This window comes from Ictalurus furcatus, chromosome 18 (genome assembly GCF_023375685.1).
Source record: "Ictalurus furcatus strain D&B chromosome 18, Billie_1.0, whole genome shotgun sequence".
Classification (NCBI taxonomy): domain Eukaryota; kingdom Metazoa; phylum Chordata; class Actinopteri; order Siluriformes; family Ictaluridae; genus Ictalurus; species Ictalurus furcatus.
Genome location: NC_071272.1, coordinates 10,261,039 through 10,288,714, shown reverse-complemented (window position 1 = coordinate 10,288,714; position 27,676 = coordinate 10,261,039). Strand labels below are relative to the sequence as shown.

The window sequence follows — 27,676 nt, the reverse complement described above, 5'->3', positions numbered from 1 at the left end:
GCATAGGCATTCTGACTGATTTGTTGGTATGCAGCAATCTATGGTGCACTATGTATTCTGACACTTTTCTATCATTAGCCAGCATTACATTTTTCAGCAATTTATGCTACAGTAGCTTTTCTGTGGGATCAGATCAATTGAGCTAGCTTTCGCTCCCCACGTGCATCACTGAGCCTTGGGCGCCCATGACCCTGTCGCCAGTTCACAGGTTGTCCTTCCCTGGACCACTTTTGTAGGTATTAACCACTGCATACCGAGAACTCCCCACATGACCTGCCGTTTTGGAGATGCTCTGACTCAGTCATCTAGCCATCACGATTTGGCCCTTGTCAAAGTTGCTCAGATCCTTACGCTTGACCATTTTTCCTGCTTCCAACACATCAACTTCAAGAACTGACTGTTCTCTTGCTGCCTAATATATCCAACCCCTTCAAAGGTCCCACTGTAATGAGTAATCAGTTTGTAATGAGTAATCACTTCACCTGTCAGTGGTTTTAATTTTATGGCTGATCGGTATGGTTTTATGTGTGTGTGTGTGTGTGTGTGTGTGTGTGTGTCTGTGTGAGTGAGTGCGTGCATGCACACAAACACACACACACAGTCCCCTCTGATGGCAAATTCTGATCTATCATCCCATTGTCCCAAAGAATACTTCAGTGTAAAGCAAAAACTATTTTATGTTTTGTTATTCATTTATTAAAAAGTACTGTATGTGTAGTTGTATTGATCTTATAAAAATTGTTATGGTTGTGGACCGCTGCACCTAACACTATGTTAAAAAGTATATGGACAATTACGTAGAATATACAGTATACACACACACACCACAGTAAAGATAACAGTACTACAGCTACTGCACAGGTATGAATCATCACATAGACAAACATACCTGGATGTTGGTGAGCAATGTCTCAACAGAAGAGAGGCCTTCAGTGAAGAGGAACGGAGAAGGAAAGCCTGGAGAAAGAGTCTGAGCAGCAAGAGGAAGCTTCTCAAAACCTGACTTCAATAGGGGCAAGGTTATCTGAGCTTCATCTGAGAGAAACACACAAACACAGAAGTGGTTTAAGGAGTTAAAAGGTTAAATATGTAACTGATTTTCAACATAAATCTTATACATCTGAGAATATGAGTAATTGCCACAGACAAGAAGTCTATATATTTTAAAGTTCCCTCTGGATCAATAAAATATATCTATCTCATTTGTACATGGAAAATGTGTGGAAAAAGTTATGCTAAACCCGTTTGACTGAAACTCATCTATAATGGTGAATTCCATCTATAAAAAAAATCTAAAAATGTGACCATAACATGCAAATTACTTCACTATGGAAACAATCTTTGCTTACAGTATATTTAAACCTGTTTATTTAATTTATGGTCATTTGTTTATAGTATATTTCTTGGTTATGATCATTTTTGTTTTATTCTGTAACACCTGTAACAACATTTAAATTCTGTAAAATTTAGTGTGCATTTCATAATGATTTTAGTCTCCAGCATGTACAGTCTTATATTATTCACACCCACTTACAGTTGTGCACACACTCTTAGTATTTGTTATTAAAAAGGAAAGAACACTGAAAGACGATAAATCAATTGAGATCAGCGTGATTTCTTTCCATGGTTGCTGCAATGTGTGAAAACATCAATCAGTAGTAGGAAAGATAAACCATTGAACAAAGCAGTGTGTATTTTCAGAGTGAATGTGTGCCCATGTATGCAAACCTCAATAGGACAGTCTTTTACTAATCTTTTACTATAACACACACTCTCCCTATACAATACAATATTTTCCCCAGCCCCTCCACCAGCCCTATGGTAGAGACAGAGAAGAGGGGTTAAAGCAGAGAATTAAAGCACAAAAATTTAAAGAAAGCAGGTAATGGAGATGGAGGAGTCATGATTCACTTGGGCTAATCTGTCTGGGGTCTGTGCACCTTCTCGGATAAGACAAATAGGACAGGAGGCGAGAGAATTGTGATGGCAGTGTATCACAGGTCATATTGATTTCCCTGCCAGAACCATCCATCCATCCATCCATCTTCTACTGCTTACTCCTTCTTCAGGGTCGCGGGGGAACCTGGAGCCAATCCCAGGGAGCATCGGGCACAAGGCGGGGTACACCCTGGACAGGGTGCCAGTCCATCGCAGGGCACAATCACATGCACACTCAAACACCCATTCATACACTACGGACATTTTAGACACGCCAATCAACCTACCATGCATGTCTTTGGACTGGGGGAGGAAACCTGAGTACCCGGAGGAAACCCCCGCAGCACGGGGAGAACATGCAAACTCCACACACACATGGCCCCGGCGGGAATCAAACCCCGAACCCTGGAGCGAACGTGCTAACCACTAAGCCACCGTGCGCCCCCCCTGCCAGAACCCTGCTCTTCATTTGGCCCATTGTTCATCTTCCCACCTGTCCCTACAACTATAAATTTCCCCCTTTCTTTCACTATAGTAAAAGGGCATTAAAGTAGAAACAGAGGAGAGGAAGAAGAGTAGAGGGAAAAATTCGTATCCCTCTTCTCCTAATGCTTTAAAGTTGTGTGATTGAGTTTTTGCTGTAGCCTGAAAGTGGTGACCAGCAGATCAAGCTCATGTGGAGAGAGTGTGACGCAGAGGGTGATTGAAAGAGTGGGGCAGGATGGAAAGAATAAGCGGGAGAGGGATTGGGTGAGAAAAGCTAAATGTGTGAGGTGAATAGTGAGATTGCGAAGTGATGAGTACAACCATAATAATATTTAAAGATCACAAGTGTGCACTTGTATGTATCTTCATCTGATGTTCAGCTGTGTATTCTAACCCTTATTAAAGAAGTCTAGAAAATGTCAGTATTAATGATGGGGTTAAATGTCATAATATCACCTTCCATGTCCCTCTATTATGCAATTTGTTGTTCTATTTAACCTTAATTAACACTGATTCATCAGCCTTTGTTGTGAAAGAAATACAAATCCCAAGGCTGGGTTAGCAGAAATGAGGTTAATAGTGGTATACTCTTAAAGCCCTGGCCTCCTGCACACCTAATTGCAAGTCCCATTTAAATGACAGATTTATCTTGCTGCAGCAATTGATAGCGCACACTTCAATTTATTTTATTCCGTCCAACAATGTGCAGGAAGAGTCCTCAGCCTGTGACATTTATAAAGTACCCATGTTCTCAGACTAAGTCTGCATAAAGATAGAGATATATAAAGAATGTTTCTGTGGGTTCACTTTTGACTCATACAATGCAGCATAATTTTTTGTTTGTGCTCCTGGCCTCCAGCATAACACCTCTACTGTAGATTAAATGCAGGTGTTTTTACTGAAATCTTTTTAAGTAATGTTTCAACTAAAACACTGATTCCACTAAAACACACACAGAGACAAAACACCCCAAGCCAAGAGTACAAAGTATGCAAACAAATAAATAAATCAAACAACAAAACAAGGGGAAGTGCTTTTTTTTTTTAGCCCACCATATGTATTGTGTTAATTATTCATTGGTCAAGCACTTTCATTTGCACTACTCCTAAAAATAAAGACAAAAGTCTTTCCTTCTATTCTCAATGAAAGGAATGTTGTGGTCATCAGATTTTATTTAGTAAAAAAAAAAAAGTGATAATTTGATGTTTTTTAATTATTTTAAAAAAATGTAAATCATAAAAGCCAAAATGTTAGTTATTGATCTTTATCACCAAATGATACATTGGCCATGGAAATTTTACCAAACAATTCTGTGTGGCTGTAACATTTATTGCAGTCTGTTTTTTAGATTTTAAAAATCTAGTAAGAGAAGCGCAATGTTTCAAATGGGGTTGTAGTTGAAGATTTCAGGACGATTGAGGATACAATATGTTTACTTACTCCACCACTTTTCTTATCTGTATCTCTCTAAAGACTCTGTCCTTTAGGAAAACACTTCCGAGAAGTGGATCTTCCCTGGGTTCCGTATGGAGGAGAAGATGCTGGGGAGTACCAGTGACTATGAGGGCCATAGTTACTCTGAACTGATGATGGTTTTGTTGCCCTTACATAGTCTATTTGTTGTTTTTTATTTTGTACATGTGTTTAAAGGGCATCTCCTGAATATTCAAAGGGCTCCAATTAGGGAATAATTAAGCCTGCCTAATTTTGCTGCATTGTTTTCGTCAGGTGCACAACCACACACACACACATACACACACAGGTTTGTTTACATAGCAATTTACATATCCAGATCAAGGCACTCTAGTAATCATCCTAATTGCCAAAATAAATGTTAAAACTTGGGCAATGGCTAATTATTTAAGATCTTTATGTGAGGCCCATAAATTGTTGTGCATTAATTGCCATGTCAAACTAGAACTACGAAAACTAAGAGGCACATAAATATTTATTCTTTCCATCCATGAAAAGAGAAGAATCACTAGTCTCAGGTTAGAATATGCTCCTCTATGCTTGTCTATTTTTAAAATGTGTTTTGCAATAGGCGTTTCAACTTCAAGAATCTCTGACTCAAAGTATTGATCAACAGCCCCAAACTGTGCCTGATCTGACCAGAGACATGAGGAACTGTGCTCATATGAATGTATTTTGTTTAACGTGAAACCCAAATATATAACCTAAAGTAAAGTGAATGTGGTCAAAGAAGAGTAAACAGGTAGCTGGCAAGCATTCTCTGATGGAGCCCTAATCCTCTTGATAGGAGGCATAGTCAGGTAGTGAGTGAGAGAGAGAGAGAGAGAGAGAGAGAGAATGTCATTTATTCTGCCAACTCCATTTTGTATTCAAGTCTGTTTTTTGTTTTTGCATGTTTTGTGTTTTTATGTGTTTTTTATTTTCTTGATATTTTCTTATTGTGTAAAGTGTCTTGAGAAGCTGCTTTAAAGGTGCTATATAAAAATAAAGTTTATTATTATTATTATATTATTATTAACTCAATATTTACCATATTTATTCCCAACAACATGGCTGCAGTTGACAATATGTACCAGTGGACTCCTAAAGGAAGGGAATCCAAATGTCTGTGTGGTATTTATAGTTAGGAGGCACACCAAGGACTGGCAAGCTGCAGGAACACACACACACACACACACTGCTCTTTTTTGCTAAGAAGCCTACCGGGGCATCACATTCACTAAGCTCGGATTAACCCATTAGGTTCAAAAACAGTGCTCAGGCTTTGCCTAAATACAGAAGAGTCAAGCATTAAACTCAAGTACAATTAAGGTGTCTTGCTGAACTATGACTCATATCTGTTCACCTCTTAATCTCCTTCTTCAAATAATCACTAGGGCTCAAATCCCAAAAAAATGAGGACTGGGAGTCCCAGGAGTACCAAGTCCATTAAAGACTTGGCATTTCCCTCTTGAAAAAAAGGAAACATACCTAGGTAAATCCCTGCTTACCACTGGCCCCTTGAAAAAATTATATGAAAGCATGGGAATAAAAAGTACAACAAAATGTGGCTGGGAAAGGGATGTGAGCAAGGGGGAGGTTAGCATTTATTATATTTTAACTGCTGTGTGCAAGGCCTGGCCACAGACTAAATTACACAGAGGCCTGGGAGACAGGATCACTGGAATATAAATGAAGAGCATGCTGCATCTACAGTATACAAGATGCGCCATAAAAGTGCCAGCAATTTGATCTTTGGACCCACAGGGAAGAGATATGTTCACATGTCTTTTAATGACTTGTTGTATACATGGGCCACTAGGCTAAGTGCATTTTACACAAATTTGGCCCAAACATTCCTGTTGTAGACCAAAGTGGCACAACTCACACCTGTTTCAGTGAACAATGGCGTGTTTGTCTGCTGCTGCTCTAAGGTGTTTTGCTGTTGATATTTGTTTGTCTTTCTGGATTATACTGTTGACATTGTGAATCTACACCCTGGGCTATAGTTCATGCTTCATATGGACTTTTTATTTTTTGTAAGCTTTTCTCCTGTCGTTCACTGGCCTACCGCAAGCTTTTGGTACTCTCGTTACAACCAGTTTGTCGCATATAGACCCGTGGGTTAGTCTCCACTTTCTATTTGGTTTATTGCTTGCTACTCTCCTTTGGGTTTTAAAGGTCTGGGGCATTCTTTACCAGTTTGCTCTTTTCCTACCCAGTGGTTTTCTGGGTGGTCCTGAGGCATTCAGGCTAACGTATTTTCAACTTGGTTGTGTAGACAGGGCAGAGAGATGCGCTGCTCACGATTGTTTTTTCTGTACTTGGACAGTTTTCTTTTCACTATGCATGGCATGTCAACTATAGCTGTTATGCTGTTCTTCACAATTATCTTATGATTTATCGGTACTCATCAGCAGAGCTTTATCATTGGAATTCATCATTGTGCCTTCCAGCCGGAGGTTACAAAACCTGTGTCACGTTGGAAACTGCTCGTCACCCACGCTACGTTCATCACAGCTCGCGAGGCAAACTTTGTACTTCCAGTTTCCCTGATCCCTTTGTTGATGATCAAATATTTGCCATCTGGTCTCCTTTTTGCCATTCTCATGCTAGAACAAGCGCTGGAAACAGTGGAGTTAATTTCAGCAAGCTTATATCGCTGTATTATTCACAAATACACACCACGTCAGACCCAGCGAGGATTACAGATCTCCCTATTAAATTTGCTTTAATAAATACTAGGTCTTTGCCCAACAAATCATTTATTTTAAATGACTTCTTCACCATTTATGCTCTGGATTTTCTATTTGTGATGGAGACCTGGTTCAGCCCTGGTGATTATACTGCCCTGAAGGAACTTACTCCCCTAGACTGTTCATTTTTTAATTCTCCAAGAATGGTAGGTCGTGGAGGTGGAATTGCAACAATTTTTAAGAACTGTTTCAGTTGTAAACTTTTGCCTGTTGAAGAATTTTTAAGCTTTGAGGTACAACTTTTCAAGGTTGATCTTCCTACCTCCTTGCTATGTGCGCTAGTTTACAGACCACATAAATTTAACAAGTATTTCCCTCAAGAGTATTATGATTTATGGCCTCTCCGGTGCCACATGCTGATAGACTTCTAGGTGATTTTAATATACATGTCTGTTGCCAGTCGAAACCTCTGGTAAAAGAGTTTTTATGTCTTTATGTCTTTTGACCTAGTCCAATCCGTTTCTGGACATACACATCAGAAGGGTCATATTCTTGATTTAGTGCTATCATTTATTTTTCTGTGGCAAACCTGTGGCAAAAAATATGTGATACTGCTATTTCTGATCATTGTCCAGTTGTTTTTAATCTGTGCTGTCATATCCTATGTCCAAATCTTATAACAATAAAAATACTTTTTCTATCTGAACAAATTCAGAATAAATTAAATATTTAAGATGCTGAAAGTCATGGCTTGTGTACATAAAATTTTATAGTAATGTTTTATCTCAATATCCCCAACACATCACACAACTCTGCAATAAATATGTGGGAGACTTCTTCTTAAAATACAAACTACATCCAATATAGAATTTATATATTTTAGGCTCTGGAGTCTAATGAAAGTTCAGTCCACATAGTGAAGCATTAAAATTCTATTTTACATTAATATGCTTGACTGAATAAAAATAAAAGTGAAAGTAGTCTAGCACAATATAAACTAGAAAATGATCAAACTTGCATAAAGCCACAAGTCTTTATAAGGAACAGTGACTCATAAGCGCAGAACAAACACAACAAACCAGCGAGCTCCATGACTAATATGGGACATGCAAGAAAGTGTAAATTAAATGAACAAATATGCCCATAAATAAATGAATAAGTAAACAAATGGAAAAGAACTTGCCCAATTGCCACACCAATAATGACTATGCAGAGATGAAAATAAGGCCTAATGAGTGTTCCTCTCTGCCAATTAAGCTTAGAGTGTAGTAGTATGCAGAATATTAAATAAGAGGAATACTGGGTCAACACTCTTCAGCTCCTTAACCTGTGCACAGTGGGACTGTGTCAGGATGATTCAGGTAACCCATGGGACAGACAAATTCAGCATAATAGTGGAAAATATGGCATGCTTCATGTTATTAGTATTTTAATGCTGCTTGCTAGGTGAATGTTGCTTGCTTAGTGAAAACAGGTCAAGCTGTTTAGTCTAAGGATGTGTTCAGACCTGGCATTAACATTCATCACAGGTGATGGCAATCAGTTATGATGTGTTGAAGTGTTCAGACACACTGTGGGTACATGTAATCAACATGTAAGTTGATTTTTTTGTCTGTGGAATTTTACAAACATTATATTATGTATACCATCCATACACAGTTACTAATCATATGCATGTTTCTTGTTCACAACCTGTATGAATGTGTCAGTGAGTATATCTACTCATTCTCACAAATGTTCTTTATTTATGAGATTATACATATGTAATTATGATTATTATTATTACAGTTAAGTAATTTAAGACCAATTAAGAACCTTGGTGTAATAACAATTCAAGGAAATGTTTAAAATACTTCATTAAGAAATATTGTTTGAGGGAGGAGGTCCCATTTCGGCTCTAATTGGCTATTTATATCCCTATGGTTTACTTTATTTAAATGGTTAGTAGTAATATGGATCCCAGCATAGCTGGGACAGGCACGCCTTTAAGATTTATTAGTTGGAACGTCAGAGGTATGGGTAATCCTGTCAAGAGATTTAAGGTTTTTACACATTTGAAACGTTTAAACTCCAATATAGTATTTTTACAGGAGACTCACCTATGTATTAAAGATCATCATAGGTTACACTGCCCTTGGGTGAGTCAAGTCTTCCACTCGAACTTTAATTCGAAGGCAAGAGAGGTCGCTATTTTAATTGGCAAAAGGTCACAGTTTTCCTCCACTAACGCTATTGCTGATGTGAACGGTAGATATATTATAGTTGCTGGTACTCTAATTCAAAGACAGGTGTTGTTGGTAAATGTATACGCTCCAAACTTTGATGACGTGGAATTTGCTAATAGATTGTTGAGCAATCTCCCTTTCTTAAATTCTCACCTGGTGATTTTCAGGGAAGATTTAAACTGTGTTTTTGACCCAAACTTAGATCGGTCTAATCCCCGTTCTCTGAATCAATCTGCTATGTCTAAAACATTTTCCGATTTTATGTGTCAGAACGGTTTCGTTGATCCCTGGAGATCCCGTAACCCCTCTCTTAAAAGTTTTCTTTCTTCTCCCAGGTGCATCATTCCTATAAGAGGATTGATTATTTTTTTTATAGACAGCACTCTTGATTCTTGTGTAGTTTTTTCTGACTATCTGGGTATTGTAATTTCTGATCTACAATTAGATATTCATCTTTCTATTTATAAACATAGCCCACTGCCTTGGAGATTTAATTCTCTTCTTTTGGCAGACAGTGAATTCTGTGAGTTCATTTCCACTTCTATTGATGACTTTCTTTTCTTCAATCAGAATGACTCCACCTCTTATTCATTGTTATGGGAGACACTTAAATCCTATATCAGAGGGCAGATTATTTCTTACTCCACTCTCTGTAATAAAAAGCACACTGCTAGGGTTAATGAACTTACATCTGCGATCATTAACCTCGATCAGAGATATGCATTGAACCCCTCTCCAGAACTTCTTAAACAGCGTCTCGACTTACAGGCAGAATTTAAGCTTATTTCGACTAAAGAGGCGGAATGCTTGTTGTTACGTACTCGTGGTTCATACTATGAACATGGCGACAAGCTGAGTCGTTTACTGGCACATCAGCTACGGCGACAGGCCACTTCCCGATTCATACCTAGTGTTAAAAACACTTATAATATTGTCACTACAGATCCCATGGAAATTAATGCTACTTTTTACATCGTTTTACTCTTCGCTTTATAAATCCGAATTTCCTACAGACAATACTAAAGTGAATGCATGTCTTCAAAACCTTTGTAACCCTGTTATTGATTTGAATACTGCCATGCAACTGGACTCCCCACTCTCTCTTGAAGAAATTTTAAATTCAGTTAAAACTATGCAATCTAACAAAGCTCCTGGCCCGGACAGGTTTCCAATTGAATTTTTTTAAATGTTTATTGAAAAATTAGCTCCATTGCTTTTGGCTATGTTCAACAAATCCTTGGAATGTGGGTCTTTGCCTCCAACGCTGACACAAGCCACGATAGCTCTCCTTCTTAAGGAGGGTAAGGATCCAACCTCCTGTGGTTCTTATAGACCGCTGTCTCTGCTTAATGCAGATGTAAAGGTGTTGGCGAAAGTAATGGCATCTCGTTTAGAGAATGTACTCCCTTATATTATATCTGAAGAGCAGAACGGTTTTATTAAGGGACGTCAATTGTTTTTCAATACCTGTACATTCTTTAATATAATTTATTCAAAGCATTCGGCTGAGCTTCCTGAGATTGTGATTTCTTTAGATGTTGAAAAAGCATTTGATAGGGTTGAGTGGGAGTATTTGTTTGCAGTCTTGAAGAAGTTTGGATTTGGGGATAAGTTTATTTCTTGGATTAGCCTCCTTTACTCATCCCCTAAAGCCAGGGTTCAGACAAACAATATTTATTCAGATTATTTTGCTCTCGGACATGGGTGTCGCCAAGGCTGTCCTTTACACCTCTGCTTTTTGCTGTCGCTATCGAGCCTCTGTCAATCGCATTAAGATCTTGTTTAAAGGAATAGTTCGATACGGTGTAGAATACAAATTGTCGCTATATGCTGATGATTTGTTATTGTATGTAACCGATCCTATTGTCTCTATGCCTGCTGTCTTGGGTGTTCTGGAGACCTTCGGTGTTGTCTCTGGTTATAAATTAAATTTGGACAAAAACGACTGTTTTCCCATCAATACTGCAGCATTTTCTCTCCAACAGTCAGATCTACATTTTTGATTTAGTCAGTCAGGGTTTAAATACCTAGGTCTCAACGTGACACGTTCTTTATCTAATCTTTTATCAGCTAATTTCACTCCCCTTATCTCAAAGGTTAAATCCAACATTCAGAGTTGGGGTAACCTCCCCCTTTCTCTAATTGGCAGGATCAATGTCAAAATGAATATATTAGAGTTTCTTTTCTTGTTCCAGCAAGTTCCTCTTTTTCTGCCAAAATTATTCTTTGATTCATTGGATAAGATAATTAGTACTTTTATTTGGGGTGGGAAGCCACCAAGGGTTCGTAAATCTTTATTGCAGGGATGTAGATTTAGTGGAGGACTTGCATTACCCAATTTTCAATTCTATTACTGGGCTGCGCACATCCATAAACTTTGCTACTGGGTTAAATCTCCTGGATCTTCTTGGTGTAAATTGGAACTATCTTCTTGTAGGGAATCCTCTTTACCTGCTTTACTTTATTCCTCTCTACCTACAAAACTCTCCCTATATACTGATAATCAAGTTGTCCTCAACACACTTAAGACTTGGTATCAATTTAGACGGCGCTTTAAATTTGTAGGTGCATCCTCTTTGGGTCCTTTAGACAACAACCATCTATTTCCTCCATCGTGTTTGGACTCCACATTTTCAGTGTGGTATGACAAGGGCATTAAACAAATTAGAAATCTGTATGCCGATGGTGTTATTTTCAAATTGTTGTTTTCCTGATTTCCCCTCTGCGCCTCCTGAACAGGCTTGGGAAAGCTTGTTTTCAAACAATCCATATCAGAGAGGAATGATTTCTAGGATTTATGATTTTAATTTGGCGCTAGGTAGTGAGGCGAGCACCAAAATTAGGAATGCGTGGGAAATGGAGTTAGGAGTACCGATAAGTGAGGAGTGTTGGGAACATGCTATAGAGAGGGTACAGTTTACCACTTCTTGTGCTCGTCTTGGACTTATCCATTTCAAAGTTTTACACAGAGTCCATCTATCCAAGTCGAGACTTTCTGTAATATATCCGGACGTAGAGGACAAGTGTGATAAATGCCATGGCTCTCCTTGTCATCTTGGCCATATGTTTTTCTTCTGCCCTGATCTCCATGGTTTTTGGTCTGGTTTTTTTTTACCATCATGTCCACTATTCTCAGGGTAGATTTAAAACCTTGCCCATTAATTGCTGTATTTGGGATTCCTGATGCCTCAGTTATAGTGAGCTCGATACCAAAGGATGTTATCGCTTTCACATCCCTTATAGCAAGACGTTCCCTACTGTTGCACTGGAAGTCTGCTAAATATCCATCTATCTCCCAGTGGCTAAAGGACGTGAATTTTCTTTAAACTCGAGAAAATAGGGTATTCGATGAAGGGTTGTACTGATAAGTTTTTTTTTTTTATAAATGGCAACCCTTTATTGATAAATCATATTTTATGGAATTACAGACATTTCCCACTTAAATTTTTGTGCCTGTTGTTGAGTTTTACAATATCTATATAACCAGCGATAGTTATTGGTTAGGCATGATGAGCCGGGGCGGGTTTGTTTTCAGTGTTTGTACTTTTTAATTTTGTTTTCCATTGTTAGTATAAAAAGAAAAAACTGAATGATTGTTGCTGTGTGTTAGTCGGTTTGTTTTTCTTCTCAATAAAATATTTGGGGGGAAAAAAAACAAACAAAGACATATTCAGCAGAAATGTCCAGCAGAAATGTCCAGCACAAATGTTCATGTTACGCAACGAGACTTGGACAGGAAATAAGCGCAGGAGGGAAGTCTTTATTTGATACTTAAGCAGAGGACATGGAACAGAAACACTAATTGAACTAAGGCCTGAACACGCCTTAAACTAAGACAGGAACGTTCTTTAATCCAAGACATGAACCCTCCTTAAACTAAGACATGAACATTCTGTAAACTAAGACATAAACACTCCTTAAACTATGGTAGGAAACACTCATCTAACTTAGGCATGGCATGAACACTTAACTATGGCATGGCATGAATACTCAACTATGGCATGACATGAACACTCAACTATGGCATGGCATGAATACTCAACTATGGCATGGCATGAATACTCAACTAGAACTCGGGCAGGAAGCGAATGAAAACAAAGAGTCACGTGAGCCGCATAGCAACCGCGCCGCAGTGCCATTTGCCGGCGGTGGCGTAACAGAACCCCCCCTTCAAAGGCGCTCCTCCTGGAGCGCCAAAAAACCCCCCTACAATGGGGGTCCGGGGCCGCGGTGAAAGCTGACACTCGCTGCCACGACGGGGCTGGAACGCTGGGCGCTGCCCACGACGGGGCTGGAACGCTGGGCCGGAACGCTGGGCCGAGTCCCCAGCGGGGCTGGAACTTGGAGGGACTGGACCTGGACTGGAACTTGGAGGGACTGGACCTGGACTGGAAGGTTGGGCGGCGTCCCCAGTGGGACTAGCAGGCTGGGCGGCTTCCCCAGCGGGACTAGAAGGCTGGTTGACTTCCTCTGTGAAGCAGGAAAGCAGAGAGACGTCCTCCTCAGCGCAGGTAAACAGAGCACTGTACTCTGTGGGGCAGGTGAACGGAATACTGTCCTCCTGTTTGACTACTCCACGAATGGCATACTCAGCAGTGCAGGAAGGCAGAGAGACATCCTCTGCGGGGCTGGACAGCAGGACAGCTTCCTCGGCTGGGCAGGGTAGCAGGACCGCTTCCTCGGCTGGGCTGGACAGCGGGACAGCTTCCTCGGCAGATGAGACCTCCCCGTAGGTCTCTGGCCGGAGCCCAGAGGTTGCCATGTTAACCTCGGGCTGGAGCTCCACAGCTGAGACCTCCCCGTAGGTCTCAAGCTGGAGCTCTGTGGCCGCCATGTTGACCTCAGACGGGAGCCCAGAGGTTGCCATGTTAACCTCAGGCTGGAGCTCCACAGCTGAGACCTCCCCGTAGGTCTCAAGCTGGAGCACTGAGGCCGCCATGTTGACCTCAGACGGGAGCCCAGAGGTTGCCATGTTAACCTCGGGCTGGAGCTCCACCACGTCGACCGGAACCTGAAGCGAAGCTGTTGCTTCTATTCGGTCCAGCCATGTATAATAGAGGTGGAATGGCCAGTCCTCCCTGTCCATTACTTCGATTCCCCTCCCCAGTACATCCAGGCGGTTTGCTTGCCCCGGCTTCGAGAACTCCTTCAGAAAAAGTTTTGAGAACTGGGTGACGTCATAGAGGGCACTGGACCCTGAACGGGCCAGCTGCTCTGCCCAATCCCGGGCCGGCCCATAAAACTGGGATACTAGGAAGCCCAGCCACTGTTTCTTGGTAGGCTTGGGGGCTGCCAGGTTTGCAAAGTACACCTGGCTGTGAAACAGGAACAGCAGTGGGTGGGATTCCCATCCATACGTTTCCAGCGGGAGTTCAGCGGCCGTCCTCTGTGGAAACTGCATGGAATTGTACTGCGGCCAGTAGTCCGAGCACCTCCCGACCAGGTGCTCTCCTGCTACTTCCCTGCTCGGGCGCGGCATTCTGTTACGCAATGAGACTTTGACAGGAAGTAAGTGCAGGAGGGAAGGCTTTATTTGATACTTAAGCAGAGGACATGGAATGGAAACACTAATCGAACTAAGGCCTGAACACTCCTTAAACTAAGACAGTAACGTTCTTTAATCCAAGATATGAACCCTCCTTAAACTAAGACATGAACATTCTGTAAACTAAGACATAAACACTCCTTAAACTATGGTAGGAAACACTCATCTAACTTAGGCATAGCATGAACACTTAACTATGGCATGACATGAACACACAACTATGGCATGGCATAAACACACAACTATGGCATGACATGAACACACAACTATGGCATGGCATAAACACACAACTATGGCATGACATGAACATTCAACTATGGCATGGCATAAACACTCAACTATTGCATGGCATGAATACTCAACTATGGCATGGCATAAACACTCAACTATGGCATGACATGAACATTCAACTATGGCATGGCATAAACACAAAACTTGCTTGGCTTGGTGTTGCTTTGCTGCAACTCTTTAGCTTTGTCTCTCTTAGTCCAGTCCCGATTCGCGTGGGTAGATTCAGTTTAGTTCAGCTTAATGCCGTGCCCCATGCACAGCAACACGAGGGGTTTAAATAACTAACATGATTAATCTAAACCAAAGACACCTGGGTTAAATCAAGGACATCCTCAAACAGAAACTAGAACTCGGGCAGGAAGCGAATGAAAACAAAGAGTCACGTGAGCCGCATAGCAACCGCGCTGCAGTGCCATCTGCCGGCGGTGGCGTAACAGTTCAGTAGAAATGTTCAGTAGAAATGTTCAGAAGAAATGTTCAGCAGAAATGTTCACTAGAAATGTTCATTAGAAATGTTTGCTAGAAATGTTCAGCAGAAATGTTCACTAGAAATGTTCAGTAGAAATGTTCAGCAGAAATTTTCAGCAGAAATGTTCAGTAGAAATGTGCAGCAGAAATGTTCAGTAGAAATGTTCAGTAGAAATGTGCAGCAGAAATGTTCAGTAGAAATGAAACTGGAGATTGTTTGAGCTGAAATTTAAAAAAAAAAGGAAAAAAAGAAATACTGTTTGATGTTTCTTTTGAATATTACAATTAATTTTGCAATTACAATCTTGACTGACTGGAAGGGGCAGATTTTGAGTTTGACAGAATGCTTTGCGCTGTCAGATGGCAACTGTTAAAGGAAACTGACAAAATATTAAAGCAGTCTAACACACAAATATTCAACCAGCACATTACTAATAAATTTGCAGGTACGTGCCTTAAACCATCTGTTGGAAACACAGAATATACAGTGCCTTCCACCAATATTGACACCCTTGGTAAATACGAGCAAAGAAGGCTGTGAAAAATTGTCTTTATTGTTTAACCTTTTGATATATTGTTAAAAAAAAATTCACAAAAATACTCTGCTCTCATGGATATCAAACAATATATATATACAGTATCTCACAAAAGTGAGTACACCCCTCACATTTTTGTAAATATTTGATTATATCTTTTAATGTGACAACACTAAAGAAATGACACTTTGCTACAATGTAAAGTAGTGAGTGTACAGCTTGTGTAACAGGGTAAATTTTGCTGTCCCTTCAAAATAACTCAACACACAGCCATTAATGTTAAAACCGCTGGCAACAAAAGTGAGTACACCCCTAAGTGAAAATGTCCAAATTGGGCCCAATTAGCCATTTCCCCTCCCCGGTGTCATGTGACTTGTTAATGTTACAAGGTCTCAGGTGTGAATGGGGAGCAGGTGTGTTAAATTTGGTGTCATCGCTCTCACACTCCCTCATACTGGTCACTGGAAGTTCAATATGGCACCTCATGGCAAAGAACTCTCTGAGGATCTGAAAAAAAGAATTGTTGCTCTACATAAAGATGGCCTAGGCTATAAGAAGATTGCTAAGGCCCTGACACTGAGCTGCAGCATGGTGGCCAAGACCATACAGTGGTTTAACAGGACAGGTTCCACTCAGAACAGGCCTCACCATGGTCGACCAAAGAAGTTGAGTGCACATGCTCAGTGTCATATCCAGAAGTTGTCTTTGGGAAATAGACATATGAGTGCTGCCAGCATTGCTGCAGAGGTTGAAGAGGTGGGGGGTCAGCCTGTTAGTGCTCAGACCATGCGCCGCACACTGCATCAAATTGGTCTGCATGGCTGTCGTCCCAGAAGGAAGCCTCTTCTAAAGATGATGTACACGAAAGCCCGCAAACAGTTTGCTGAAGGCAAGCAGACTAAGTACATGGATTACTGGAACCATGTCCTGTGGTCTGATGAGACCAAGATAAACTTATTTGGTTCAGATGGTGTCAAGCATGTGTGGGGGCAACAAGGTGAGGAGTACAAAGACAAGTGTGTCTTGCCTACAGTCAAGCATGGTGGTGTGAGTGTCATGGTTTGGGGCTTCATGAGTGCTGCCGGCACTGGGGAGCTACAGTTCATTGAGGGAACCATGAATGCCAACATGTACTGTGACATACTGAAGCAGAGACTGGGCCGCAGGACAGTATTCCAGCATGATAACGACCCCAAACACATCTCCAAGACGACCACTGCCTTGCTAAAGAAGCTGAGGGTGAAGGTGATGGACTGGCCAAGCATGTCTCCAGACCTAAACCCTATTGAGCATCTGTGGGGCATCCTCAAATGGAAGGTGGAGGAGCACAAGGTCTCTAACATCCACCAGCTCCGTGAGGTTGTCATGAAAGAGTGGAAGAGGACTCCAGTGGCAACCTGTGAAGCTCTGGTGAACTCCATGCCCAAGAGGGTTAAGGCAGTGCTGGAAAATAATGGTGGCCACAGAAAATATTGACACTTTGGGCCCAATTTGGACATTTTCACTTAGGGGTGTACTCACTTTTGTTGTCAGGGGTTTAGACATTAATGGCTGTGTGTTGAGTTATTTTGAGTAGACAGCAAATTTACACTGTTATACAAGCTGTACACTCACTACTTTACATATGTAGCAAAGTGTCATTTCTTCAGTATTGTCACATTAAAAGATATAAACAAATATTTACACAAATGTGAGAGGTGTACTCACTTTTGTGAGATACTGTGTGTGTGTGTGTGTAATATATATATATATATATATAGCCTCTACTCTCATCCAAAAACAAATTCAAGCATCTTCAGTTTGGCAGACACTACTGGAACTTGAAATGGGATCAGATTCTATGGTCAGATGAAACCAAAATAGGGCTTTTTTGGCAATATACACCAGATGTGGTTTTGGTGCACATAGAGAGGTAGCCATATGGAAAAGTACCTAATGCTCATGGTCAAATATGGTGTTGGGTCTTTAATGTTTTGGGACATTTTATTAGGCTACATAGCATCATGAACTATATCAAATATCAACAGATATTAAATGAAAACCTGACAGCCTCTGCCAGAAAGCTTAAAATGGGCCATGTTGGATCTTCCAGTAGGACAATGTTCAAAAACATACATCAAAATCGACACAAAAATGGTTTACTGAGCACAAAATCAAGGTCCTGCCATGGCCATCCCAGTCCCCTGAATTGAACCCCATAGAAAACCTGTGGGGTGAACTGCAGAGGAGAGTCCACCAGCATTAACCTCAAAATTTGAAGGATCTGGAGAGATTCTGTATGAAGGAATGGTCTCAGAACTTGCCATGTATTCTCCAACCTCATCATGCATTATAGGAGAAGACTCAGAGCTGTTATCTTGGCAAAGGGAGGTAGCACAAAGTATTGACTATAGGGTGCCAATAATTGTAGCACACCTATATTTAAGAAAGATTTTTTTTTATATAAATCTGTTTTGTTTGCAATTGTTTGATATCCATGAGAGCAGAGTATTTTTGTGATTTATTTTACCAAAAGATCAAAAGTTTAAACAATAAAGACAATTTTTCACAGCCTTCTTTCCTCATATTTACCAACGGTGCAAATAGTAATGGAGGACACTGTAGGCTGTAGGATATCTACAATACATGTGTCACGAACTCCCCTGCAGATGGACAAAAAGCACGCGCATGCACAAAATTACGTAATAACGACTGTTTCCTATGAACATGTGTTTTGGTTTCTGTTCTGTCTCCTCCCTGTTTAGTTATTGGTGGAAGTGTGAGGGTGTGTCTTTATTGTTTCCAGCTGCCTGAGTTCAAGTTTGATTACGTGAGTTATTTAAACCCCTCGTGTTGCTGCGCACTTGGCGCAGTATTATCTACGGTTAAATCTATCTATTGGTTAAAACCAGCTAACGAAGTCTGAGTGTATAGATGTAAATATAGGTGAATACGTTTAAGTATCCTATGTATGTGTTAGCTACCTTGATGCTAAGCGGTCCTGTTTTCGTGTCCTATTTTTGTTCCATGCCTTGAATCTAGTTTTGTGTTTAGACCTCGATTATATCTTCCAGTTTAGACCGGGTGTCATGTTGATTGACTTTTGTTTGTGAATAGAGACTTGAATCTGCAATTGCTTCTGCATATAGTCTCGTTCCATAACAATATGTACTGTATTATTATATATTTAATATTTCACAGTATGTTTGTTATTTAATATGTATATTTTGTGCACTGTGATCACAATTATTAGAGCTGTGTTTGTGAGGGACTGATTTTTAAAAATCCTTAAACTCTGACAGCATGTGCCCACACTATAGCTATATGACTAAATTTATGCACGTACCTCACTTTTTATTTATTTTAATGTCCCTCTTTTTTGTGTGTGATTGTTAAAAGCACATGAAATGTAATTAGCTGAGCAAAATGCCACACAGCCAAATGTCTATATGAGTAAAGCTTTTATCAACTGACCAGAGTATCCAACAATTTAATTAATAAAATGGCATCTGACAGCTAAATATAATCACTTCTTTTCAGTTTATATTTAGAACTGCCTAGTATTTTGGGCCTGGTTTTGAAGTGACTTTAAGTTGCTTTTGGCAGATTTGGCAACCCTGCTACCGAAGCCATGTGATGACAAGTGGTAAATGGAGACACATTCGAATCACATGAAAATAACAAATGTGAATTCCTATTTATCTCATGTGTCCACTTATGATCATACCCCCAGAGACGGATGTTATCAAGTCTGAATAAGGCATCTACTGCAGGAACTACTGTAGTGTCCCAATGTAGTGTTCTAATTCAACCAAGATGATTGCATTTAAATTCATTTATTTATTTATGTAAAAAAAGACAAAATCATATGCAAACTGACAGTTTGGTTTACTGCCTCATGTGCTATTGATGAGAAAAGCTGCACTCTTAAAGACTGCATCAGAGCTGAACAAGCACTTGTCTTTATTTCACACACACGTTCACGCGCGCGCACACACACACACACACACACACAGAAAGAAAAGGGGAAGTCAGGCAGAGACTCATTTATCATCTGGCTTTCTCATCCAAAAATGTCTATGTAGGATGACTTTCAGCTGCACTAACCTTGCCCCAAATTGTCAACTGTAACAGTAACTTTTCCTATCACAGCATTGATTATCCTCATCTGACACCTTTTTGCTAAGAGGAGAAGCCCTTCAAAACCTTGCAGCCAAAGCTCTCTCCCTAGGGCCTGGCACACCCAGCTATGATTTAATTAAACCACCCAAACATGCTTAGAACAGCAATCAAGCTAATGATCACAAAGGGTCTTCAAACACTTCCTTTTGCACATAGTCTGAGGGAAGTACTGTTAAATAAACAAACAATATAATGAGGGAAAATATGCAGCTCAAAAAAACAAGGAATCCAGGGCTTTTTCACAGCAAATGTAGCTAGATTGCCAGCCAAAAAATAATCAAAAGCCTATCAGATCTGAATCAGATCCTAAAGGTCTAGAACCAGAATGAAAGAATGAGGTAAAGTGGGGTTGCTGGGTAGGTTTGGGGGTTTATTCTTAAATGTGCACTTATTTTGATGCTGATTCACCATGCTTATCTCAAAGGGTAAAACAATGGTGTAAACTTCTATCAGAAATCATTACAGGCCATTTCAAATAATTTCCGTGTAGCTAATTTCATAATGGTAGTAGGGAAACATTGATTGTAACCAGATGCCACATTATTATCTTGCTCTGTGGAAAACTGGGTTGGCAAATATGGAGTGCGCAGAATAACACATTATAGTCTCTCTCTTTCCTCCCTAAGTACTCCTGTGACCACTGCACACCACATCAAATTAAGCCATATACATTAGCAAACAAACTGGACCAGAAGCACTTGACTTTTTTCCTCACTGGAAAATATGATGCCCACATTTCTTCCAATGGTAAGGTAAAACACTAATAATACAGAAGAATGTATTGCAGTTTACTGCGGCCTTCTTATGGTCACAAAAGGCCAAGTCATATTTGTATCTCTATTCTACTTTCTTACGAAAGTATATGAGTGTTGAAGTTGTTTTTAGTGCTACATTTTACACAAACTTACACAATACTTTATGGCATTTCATGAATAATTTATCCACTGCAGATGTCATTTAACATATCCATACCTGAGTAGCCACTCAGGTATGGAGTAGTAAAGGTCATCTGTCATTGTATGATAAAAGGAGACAATAGAAAAGTGAGCCTCAGATATCCTCCAAAGTTTACAACTTGCGTGTTTTGCAAGAAATCAACTCGCAAGAAAAATTCCATGTAGATGAAAAGCAAACATTCACATGGACCTCTTTTTTTTTTTTTTAATGTGCTAATGTTTAAATACCTGCTGGCATTAGTTTCCGATTTACTGCCTGCAAACGTTTAGTGCTTGATAACTCTAAATTCACTCTAATGCAGGATACACAGTTTAATTATTTTCTGGATCAAAGACACCTGATTCAAGTCACCAGTTAATTAACAGGTTTATTAGTAGGTGTGTTAAAGCAGAAAACTGACCAAATTTAGAATTACATATAACACTGTAGCAGCAATTGCAGATTATTTAAAAATATATATATATTTGTTAAAAAGATCACTTCTAGAATTTGTTTTTCTAATAAGTAATAATAAATTTGCAGGAATCAAGTGCTTTTAACAAATGAATACTCTTTTAATAATGGTTAAAATTACATATAGGACACTAGCCGGCAGCCTTATTTTAAAAATCCTAGTGTACATTTTAAACAATGTGCCACACCTGGAGCTGGGTCATGTCACAGTCTATAGCCTATAGCTATACTGTAGATATATAGCTGTAATTGTACCCTAAATGTCTTTCAGCGCTCCTTATCATAATACAGAACCACACTGGTGTATCAGCATAACACCCCCAGTGACTGGTTACAAATGAGGCAGAATAAGTCCATCACGAATTAGACCAGAGCACCCTGTCTATCACAGAAGAGCGAGTAGGGAAAGGGGAGGAACGTTGCTTGCAGCGAGTGTAGCTACCATTAGTGCTTGACCTGTAGTGAGCATTGTGTTTGTGTGTGTGTGTTTTAGAGAGAGAGAGAGAGAGAGAGAGAGAGAGAGAGAGAGAGAAAGAGAGAGAGAGAGAGAGAGAATAAGTGATTTATGGAGAGGTGGAGAGGGGTTCACTTGTCAGAGTCATGCTGAAACAAGGTGCTCCTGGCCTCAGGCTTGGCAATTCATCACCATGCACCACCAAGTCACTTTGTTTGTCATCACCAACACACGCATACATGCCCAAACACACACACACACACACACACACACACACACACACGTTTTTCCATTAGCTGGAATATACCAGTTTTTTACCATTCAAAATTCAAAATGTCCGATAAAATCTAAACCTATCGGACACAATGTCCGGTAAAAATATTAACACGAAGCAGACATACATTAAACCAAGTATGTTTGCAATTGCACACCTAAATAAGGTCTCTGTATGCACAAATATTTTTCCACATGCTTCTCCTGTAATGTTTACTCTGATTTGCTCACATTATTCAACTCATTCAACCACACACACACGTGTGCACACGCACACGCACACACACAGGACTTTGTGCTGGTCATCTGTCTGTCTGTCTGTCTGTCTCCCTCTTGCTCACTTGTTAGAAGTCTGGAGGCTCGCAGTCAGGAGGCACTGAAAGCACAAACAGACACACGCAAGTAACTAATCCAACACAGGTCAGAATCACGTTACCCGCCTCCTCTCCATCCACAGATGTTGCTCAACCATGCCGCTGCCCCCACAACCACATATACTTCACTGTAAAATCAGATAGTTAATTTAACACAAAAAATTTGAGGAAACTAATTACCTCAAAATTTTTAAGTTGATAAATCAATTTCTTTAAGCCAAATACACTTAAATATAACAAAAATTAAATATAACTCAAACTTTATCATTAAAAAAAATTTTTTGTTATGTTTAAATATATATTTGTTATATTTAAGAACTTTTTTCAGGGGTGGCCAAGTAAGACCTAGTGATTTCAATGGGGTGGCCAAAAAAATTCTACAGACATAAATTCTGCAAATTCTACAGAATTTATAGATCACAAATGTACACAAGAAATTTAAAGTCACCATTTCCAATGCCATACATAAGAAGGAAAAAATTTATTAATTTCAGAATAAAATGAGAAAAAGCTTAATAAAGTAGGCAAAGAAAAAATCTAATGGGAGTCCCATTAAACAAAATGGACATTTTCAAAAGTCTTTCAAAAATGAGCAAAAACACTCATGTAGTCAAACACTGCCCACCAGGTATGTAGGCTACATAAGCTGTATCTGCAGACTTATGTAGCTTATACCTGGTGGGTAGTGACTGACTATATGAGTTATCTCATGTTATCTCATCTCTATGGCACTCTCCACATGCTCCCTGTCTGATGTTATACCTGCTTCTTCCCTCTCTGTAGTAATCGTTTCCCCTGCCTCTTTGTCATCTTCAGTTTTGCTGTTACAAGTCCTCTTTGTAAAAAAGGAATGTATCGTCCTATCTTCCCCTGTTTTCATTTTCATGCTCTCTACAGTTCAGACAAACACGCCTATCAAGAAACACTTTCATTATTAAATTAAATAGCTACTTACAAAAAACAGTGACAGATTCATAAAGTGAGCGTATGTGGTAACGTTATTTAAAAAAAAAAAAAGCTAGCTATTAGTTGCAGTAACTTTACCTAGGTTATGCCATTAAGCTAACATTTGTTTTTCATGATGAAACATCACAGCACCTCAACTTTAACAAGCTTTCACGAAAAGGTAGTGAAATCTACATAAATAACAGTTTTTACCATGGGTATTATCTGGACTGTTAATCATATGGGGCTGAGCCCAGACTCTTCTCCATGAAAATCTTTTTAAAGGTTTAATTTTTTATTTGCCCCCTTTAAGCCTCTTCAAGTATTTTCCCCAAACAGATATAAAGCCCAACATTACAAACACACCATACCTTACAGGATATTTTACACAGACTAGATCCTGATGTTAATCACAGGTGTAGATAAAGACCTGCCTGACCTCCTCATTAAAACTCCTCTACCCATGGTTGTAGTGCCATTGTGTTTAACACGTACCAGTGTAGAGGACCAGTAGTATGGACACAGGGCTACTCTAATTTGGACGCTAATGTGCTCATTTCATTAAAAGAGAAAATGAGACACTTGGAGACTGACAAGCACAGAATCATAGGATGAGGTGCTTGTCAAGGAGCCTCATTGTCCTCTACATTATATCGTTAAAGTTTTTGCTATAAAACAGCCCACCTGTTGCATTGTGTAATCAAACACTCCACTGAACACAGGGTGGTGCACTGCAAGGAGAATTGCTTAGACAATTTAAGAACTTTTATATTTAGCTCTTTATAGAATAAGGCATAATGCAAATTAGGAAAAGAAAGAAAGAAGGAAATTGGTGTATAATCATCCAAAGGTCAAATAATTTTTGAGCTATGGAAATGGCTCGGTTTGGCTGGCATGTCACCAGGGACTCTAAAAACCTGTTTATGATGCTGATTTTTCCAAGCAGCATAGAAATATCAACATTATAGCACCGTTTCTTATCAGTTAAAGAAAGTGGTTTCACCATCTATTTTATAGTAACTTTGTGGATATCTTCTCCTGTACTTCAGTAATGAGGGAGTTTATTCTAATCATTCACAGTTTTTTTTCTTTTTATACTAACAAAGGAAAACAAAATTAAAAAAACAAACCCATCCCCCGCCTAAAAAGTTTTTAAACGTACTTCTAAATACAAGCCCAATTCCAAAAAAGTTGGGATGCTGTGTAAAATGTAAATAAAAACAGAATGCAATGATTGCAAATCTAATAAACCCATTTGTTATTCACAATAGAACATAGAAACCATATCAAATCTTTAAACTGAGTAAATGTACCATTTTAAGAAAAAAAAGGTCATTTTGAATTTGACAGGTCACAAAAAAGTTGGGACGGGAGCAACAAAAGGCTGGAAAAGTAAGGGTTACTAAAAAGAAACAGCTAGAGGTTAATTGGCAACAGGTCAGTAACATGATTGGGTATAAAAAGAGTATCTTAAAAAGGCAGAGTCTTTCAGAAGTAAAGATGGGCAAAGGTTCACCCATCTGCGGAAAACTGCATCTACAATTTGTGGAACAATTTCATAATAATGTTCCTTAAAGTAAAATTGCAGCCAATAATATCTCAGTACATAATATCATCAAAAGATTCAGAGAATATGGAGAAATCTCTGTGCGCAAGGCACAAGGGTGAAAATCAGTATTGCATGCCCGTGATCTTTGGGCCCTCAGGCAGCACTGCATTAAAAACAGACATGATTCTGTAATGGAAATCACTGCATGGGCTCAGAACCGCCAGAACTAATTGTGAACACATTTTGCTGTGCCATCCACAAATGCTGGTTAAAGCTCCATCATGCAAAGAAGAAGCCATATGTGAACATGATCCAGAAACGCCATTGTCTTCTCTGGGCCAAACCTCAATTAAAATGGACTGAGGAAAAGTGGAAAACTGTTCTGTGGTCAGACGAATCAAAATTTGAAATTCTTTTTGGAAACCATGGATGCCTCATCCTCTAAACTAAAGAGGACTAAAGAGGAGAGGGACCATCCAGCTTTTTATCAGTGCTCAGTTCAAAAGCCTGCATCTCTGATGGTATGGGGGTGCATTAGTGCCTACGGAATGGGCAGCTTGCACATTTGGAAAGGCACCATCAATGCTGAAAGGTATATACGGGTTTTAGAGCAAGATATGCTTCCATCCAGATTCCATCCCATCTTTACTTTTGAGAAACTCTGCCTCTCTAAGATACTCTTTTTATACCCAGTCATGTTACTGACCTGTTCCCAATTAACCTAATTAGGTGCAAAATGTTCCTCCAGCTGTTTGTTTTTGGTAACACTTACTTTTCCATCGTTTTGTTATTTCGAGCCTTTTGTTGCCATCAAATTCAAAATTAACTTTTTTTTTTCTTAAAATGGTACATTTTAACTTTACATATAGGAATAATGCACCAAACTCCCATCACGAGTGCTATTCAGCACTTTTACCCATGGATTATTATACCGAGCAGTGGGCATCGTACACGGCGGATGGAATGAAGACAAGTGAGGAGGTTGGTCTAGTATCCTAGCCAGGCTAAGAAGAAACCCTCACCGACCATCATCGATAAGCATTGTTCACCTGATCTGGAGTTTCTGGCAATCAAGTGCAGACCCTTCTATCTGCCGCAGGAGTACTCTGTTATCATTACAGCTGTGTATATTCCTCCTGATGCAAATGCTAGTCTAGCACTTGGCTATGTGTTAACAGCAATAAATAAACAACAGCCTGCACACCCTGAAGGGGTCCTCATTATTGCTGGTGATTTTAACCATGCAAATCTAAAGACTGTGCTGCTGAAATTCGATCAACATGTGAAGTGTTTAACTAGAGGGAACAATACGCTGGATTCTAACTATTCCAATATTATCAAAGGATATAAAGCCTCACCTCTCTCACATCTTGGACAATCTGATCAGTTATCACTACTTCTTATCTCAGCTTATAATCCCATCATTATCCAACAGGAAACCATCATCAGAACTGTTCAAATCTGTCCTGAAGAAGCTACTCTACAACTGCAGGACTGTTTCCAATGTACAAATTGGGACCTGCTCTATAGCCAAGGCATAGAGGAATACACATCAACACATCTCTTCTACATCAGGACCCGTGTTGAAAATGTCACCATTAACAAACGCATCCATGTTTACCCAAACAGGAAACCATGGATGACGAAGGAGGTCCAGATCCTCTTGAGAGAGCGAAATGCAGCCTTCAATCTGGTGACAGAGAACATTACAGTGCTGCCAGACACAACCTGAAAAAAGGTATTAGATGCGCGAAGGCTGCATACAAGGAAAAGATTGAGGACCATTTCACAAATAGGGACCCAAAACATATTTGGCGGGGCATTCATCATATTACCAACTACAGGCGCAACAAAGATCCACCCACTGAGAATCATAACTCACTGGTGGAGGAACTAAATTGCTTTTTTGCCTGCTTTGAAACAAAAGGATCAGACAACGTCGTTGCACACTCACTGGATGCTACCACTCACTCACTCATTATAGAGACACATGAAGTTAGGTGAATTTTTGGCAGTGTAAATGTTAAGAAGGCTGAAGGGCTTGATGGGATTCCAGGAAGAGTGCTCAACGACTGAGCCTATCAGCTTGTAGAAGTGTTTACCAGCATCTTTAATCTGTCCCTGTCACAGGCTTCTGTACCTGCCTGTTTGAAATCAGCCACAATTATACCAATGCCTAAACAAACTAACATCACCTGCCTAAATGACTATAGACCAGTGGCACTCACTCCCATTATAGCAAAGTGCTTTGAAAGACCTGCACTTCCAGACTTAAAAACAGTTTTTATCCCAGAGCCATCACTGAACTGAACACCAAAAAACACTTCTCCCCATTACTGCCCCTTACATATAGTCATAGTGGAATGAAATATTTGTGTAAATAGAGTGCAGTAATCTCTCTTCAATAATCTTGCAGACGCTTTTATCCAAAGCGACTTACAAATGAGGAAAGACTAATTTGAATAATTTTGAAACTGGAGAACTCATTATAAGTTGTCTGTTGAATTTGGGAAAACCACTTGTGTTGTGCAGTTGAAAAAAGCAGTTTCAAGCAGCTTGGTGAGAAGGTGGTCTTGTAGCCCATTCCAGACTTTTGTAGGTCTACAATCTTGTCCCTGACATCCTTGGAGAGCTCTTTGGTCTTGGCCATGGTGGAGAGTTTGGAATCTGATTGATTGATTGCTTCTGTGGACAGGTGTTTTTTATACAGGTAACGAGCTGAGATTAGGAGCACTCCCTTTAAGAGTGTGCTCCTAATCTCAGCTCGTTACCTGTATAAAAGACACCTGGGAGCCAGAAATCTTTCTGATTGAGAGGGGGTCAAATACATATTTCCCTCATTAAAATGCAAATCAATTTATAACATTTTTGAC

The 27,676-nt window shown here is 39.7% G+C and overlaps 1 protein-coding gene across 1 annotated transcript in view; it reads right to left on the bottom strand.

Annotated features, from left to right (window-relative positions):
* Positions 1-27,676, bottom strand: part of dacha (dachshund a) — a 127,304-nt gene that overhangs the window by 23,154 nt on the left and 76,474 nt on the right. Inside the window, exon 7 of the mRNA XM_053649373.1 lies at positions 890-1,035. Coding sequence (XP_053505348.1) covers positions 890-1,035 — 146 coding nt within the window. The remainder of the gene's footprint in view (positions 1-889; positions 1,036-27,676) is intronic.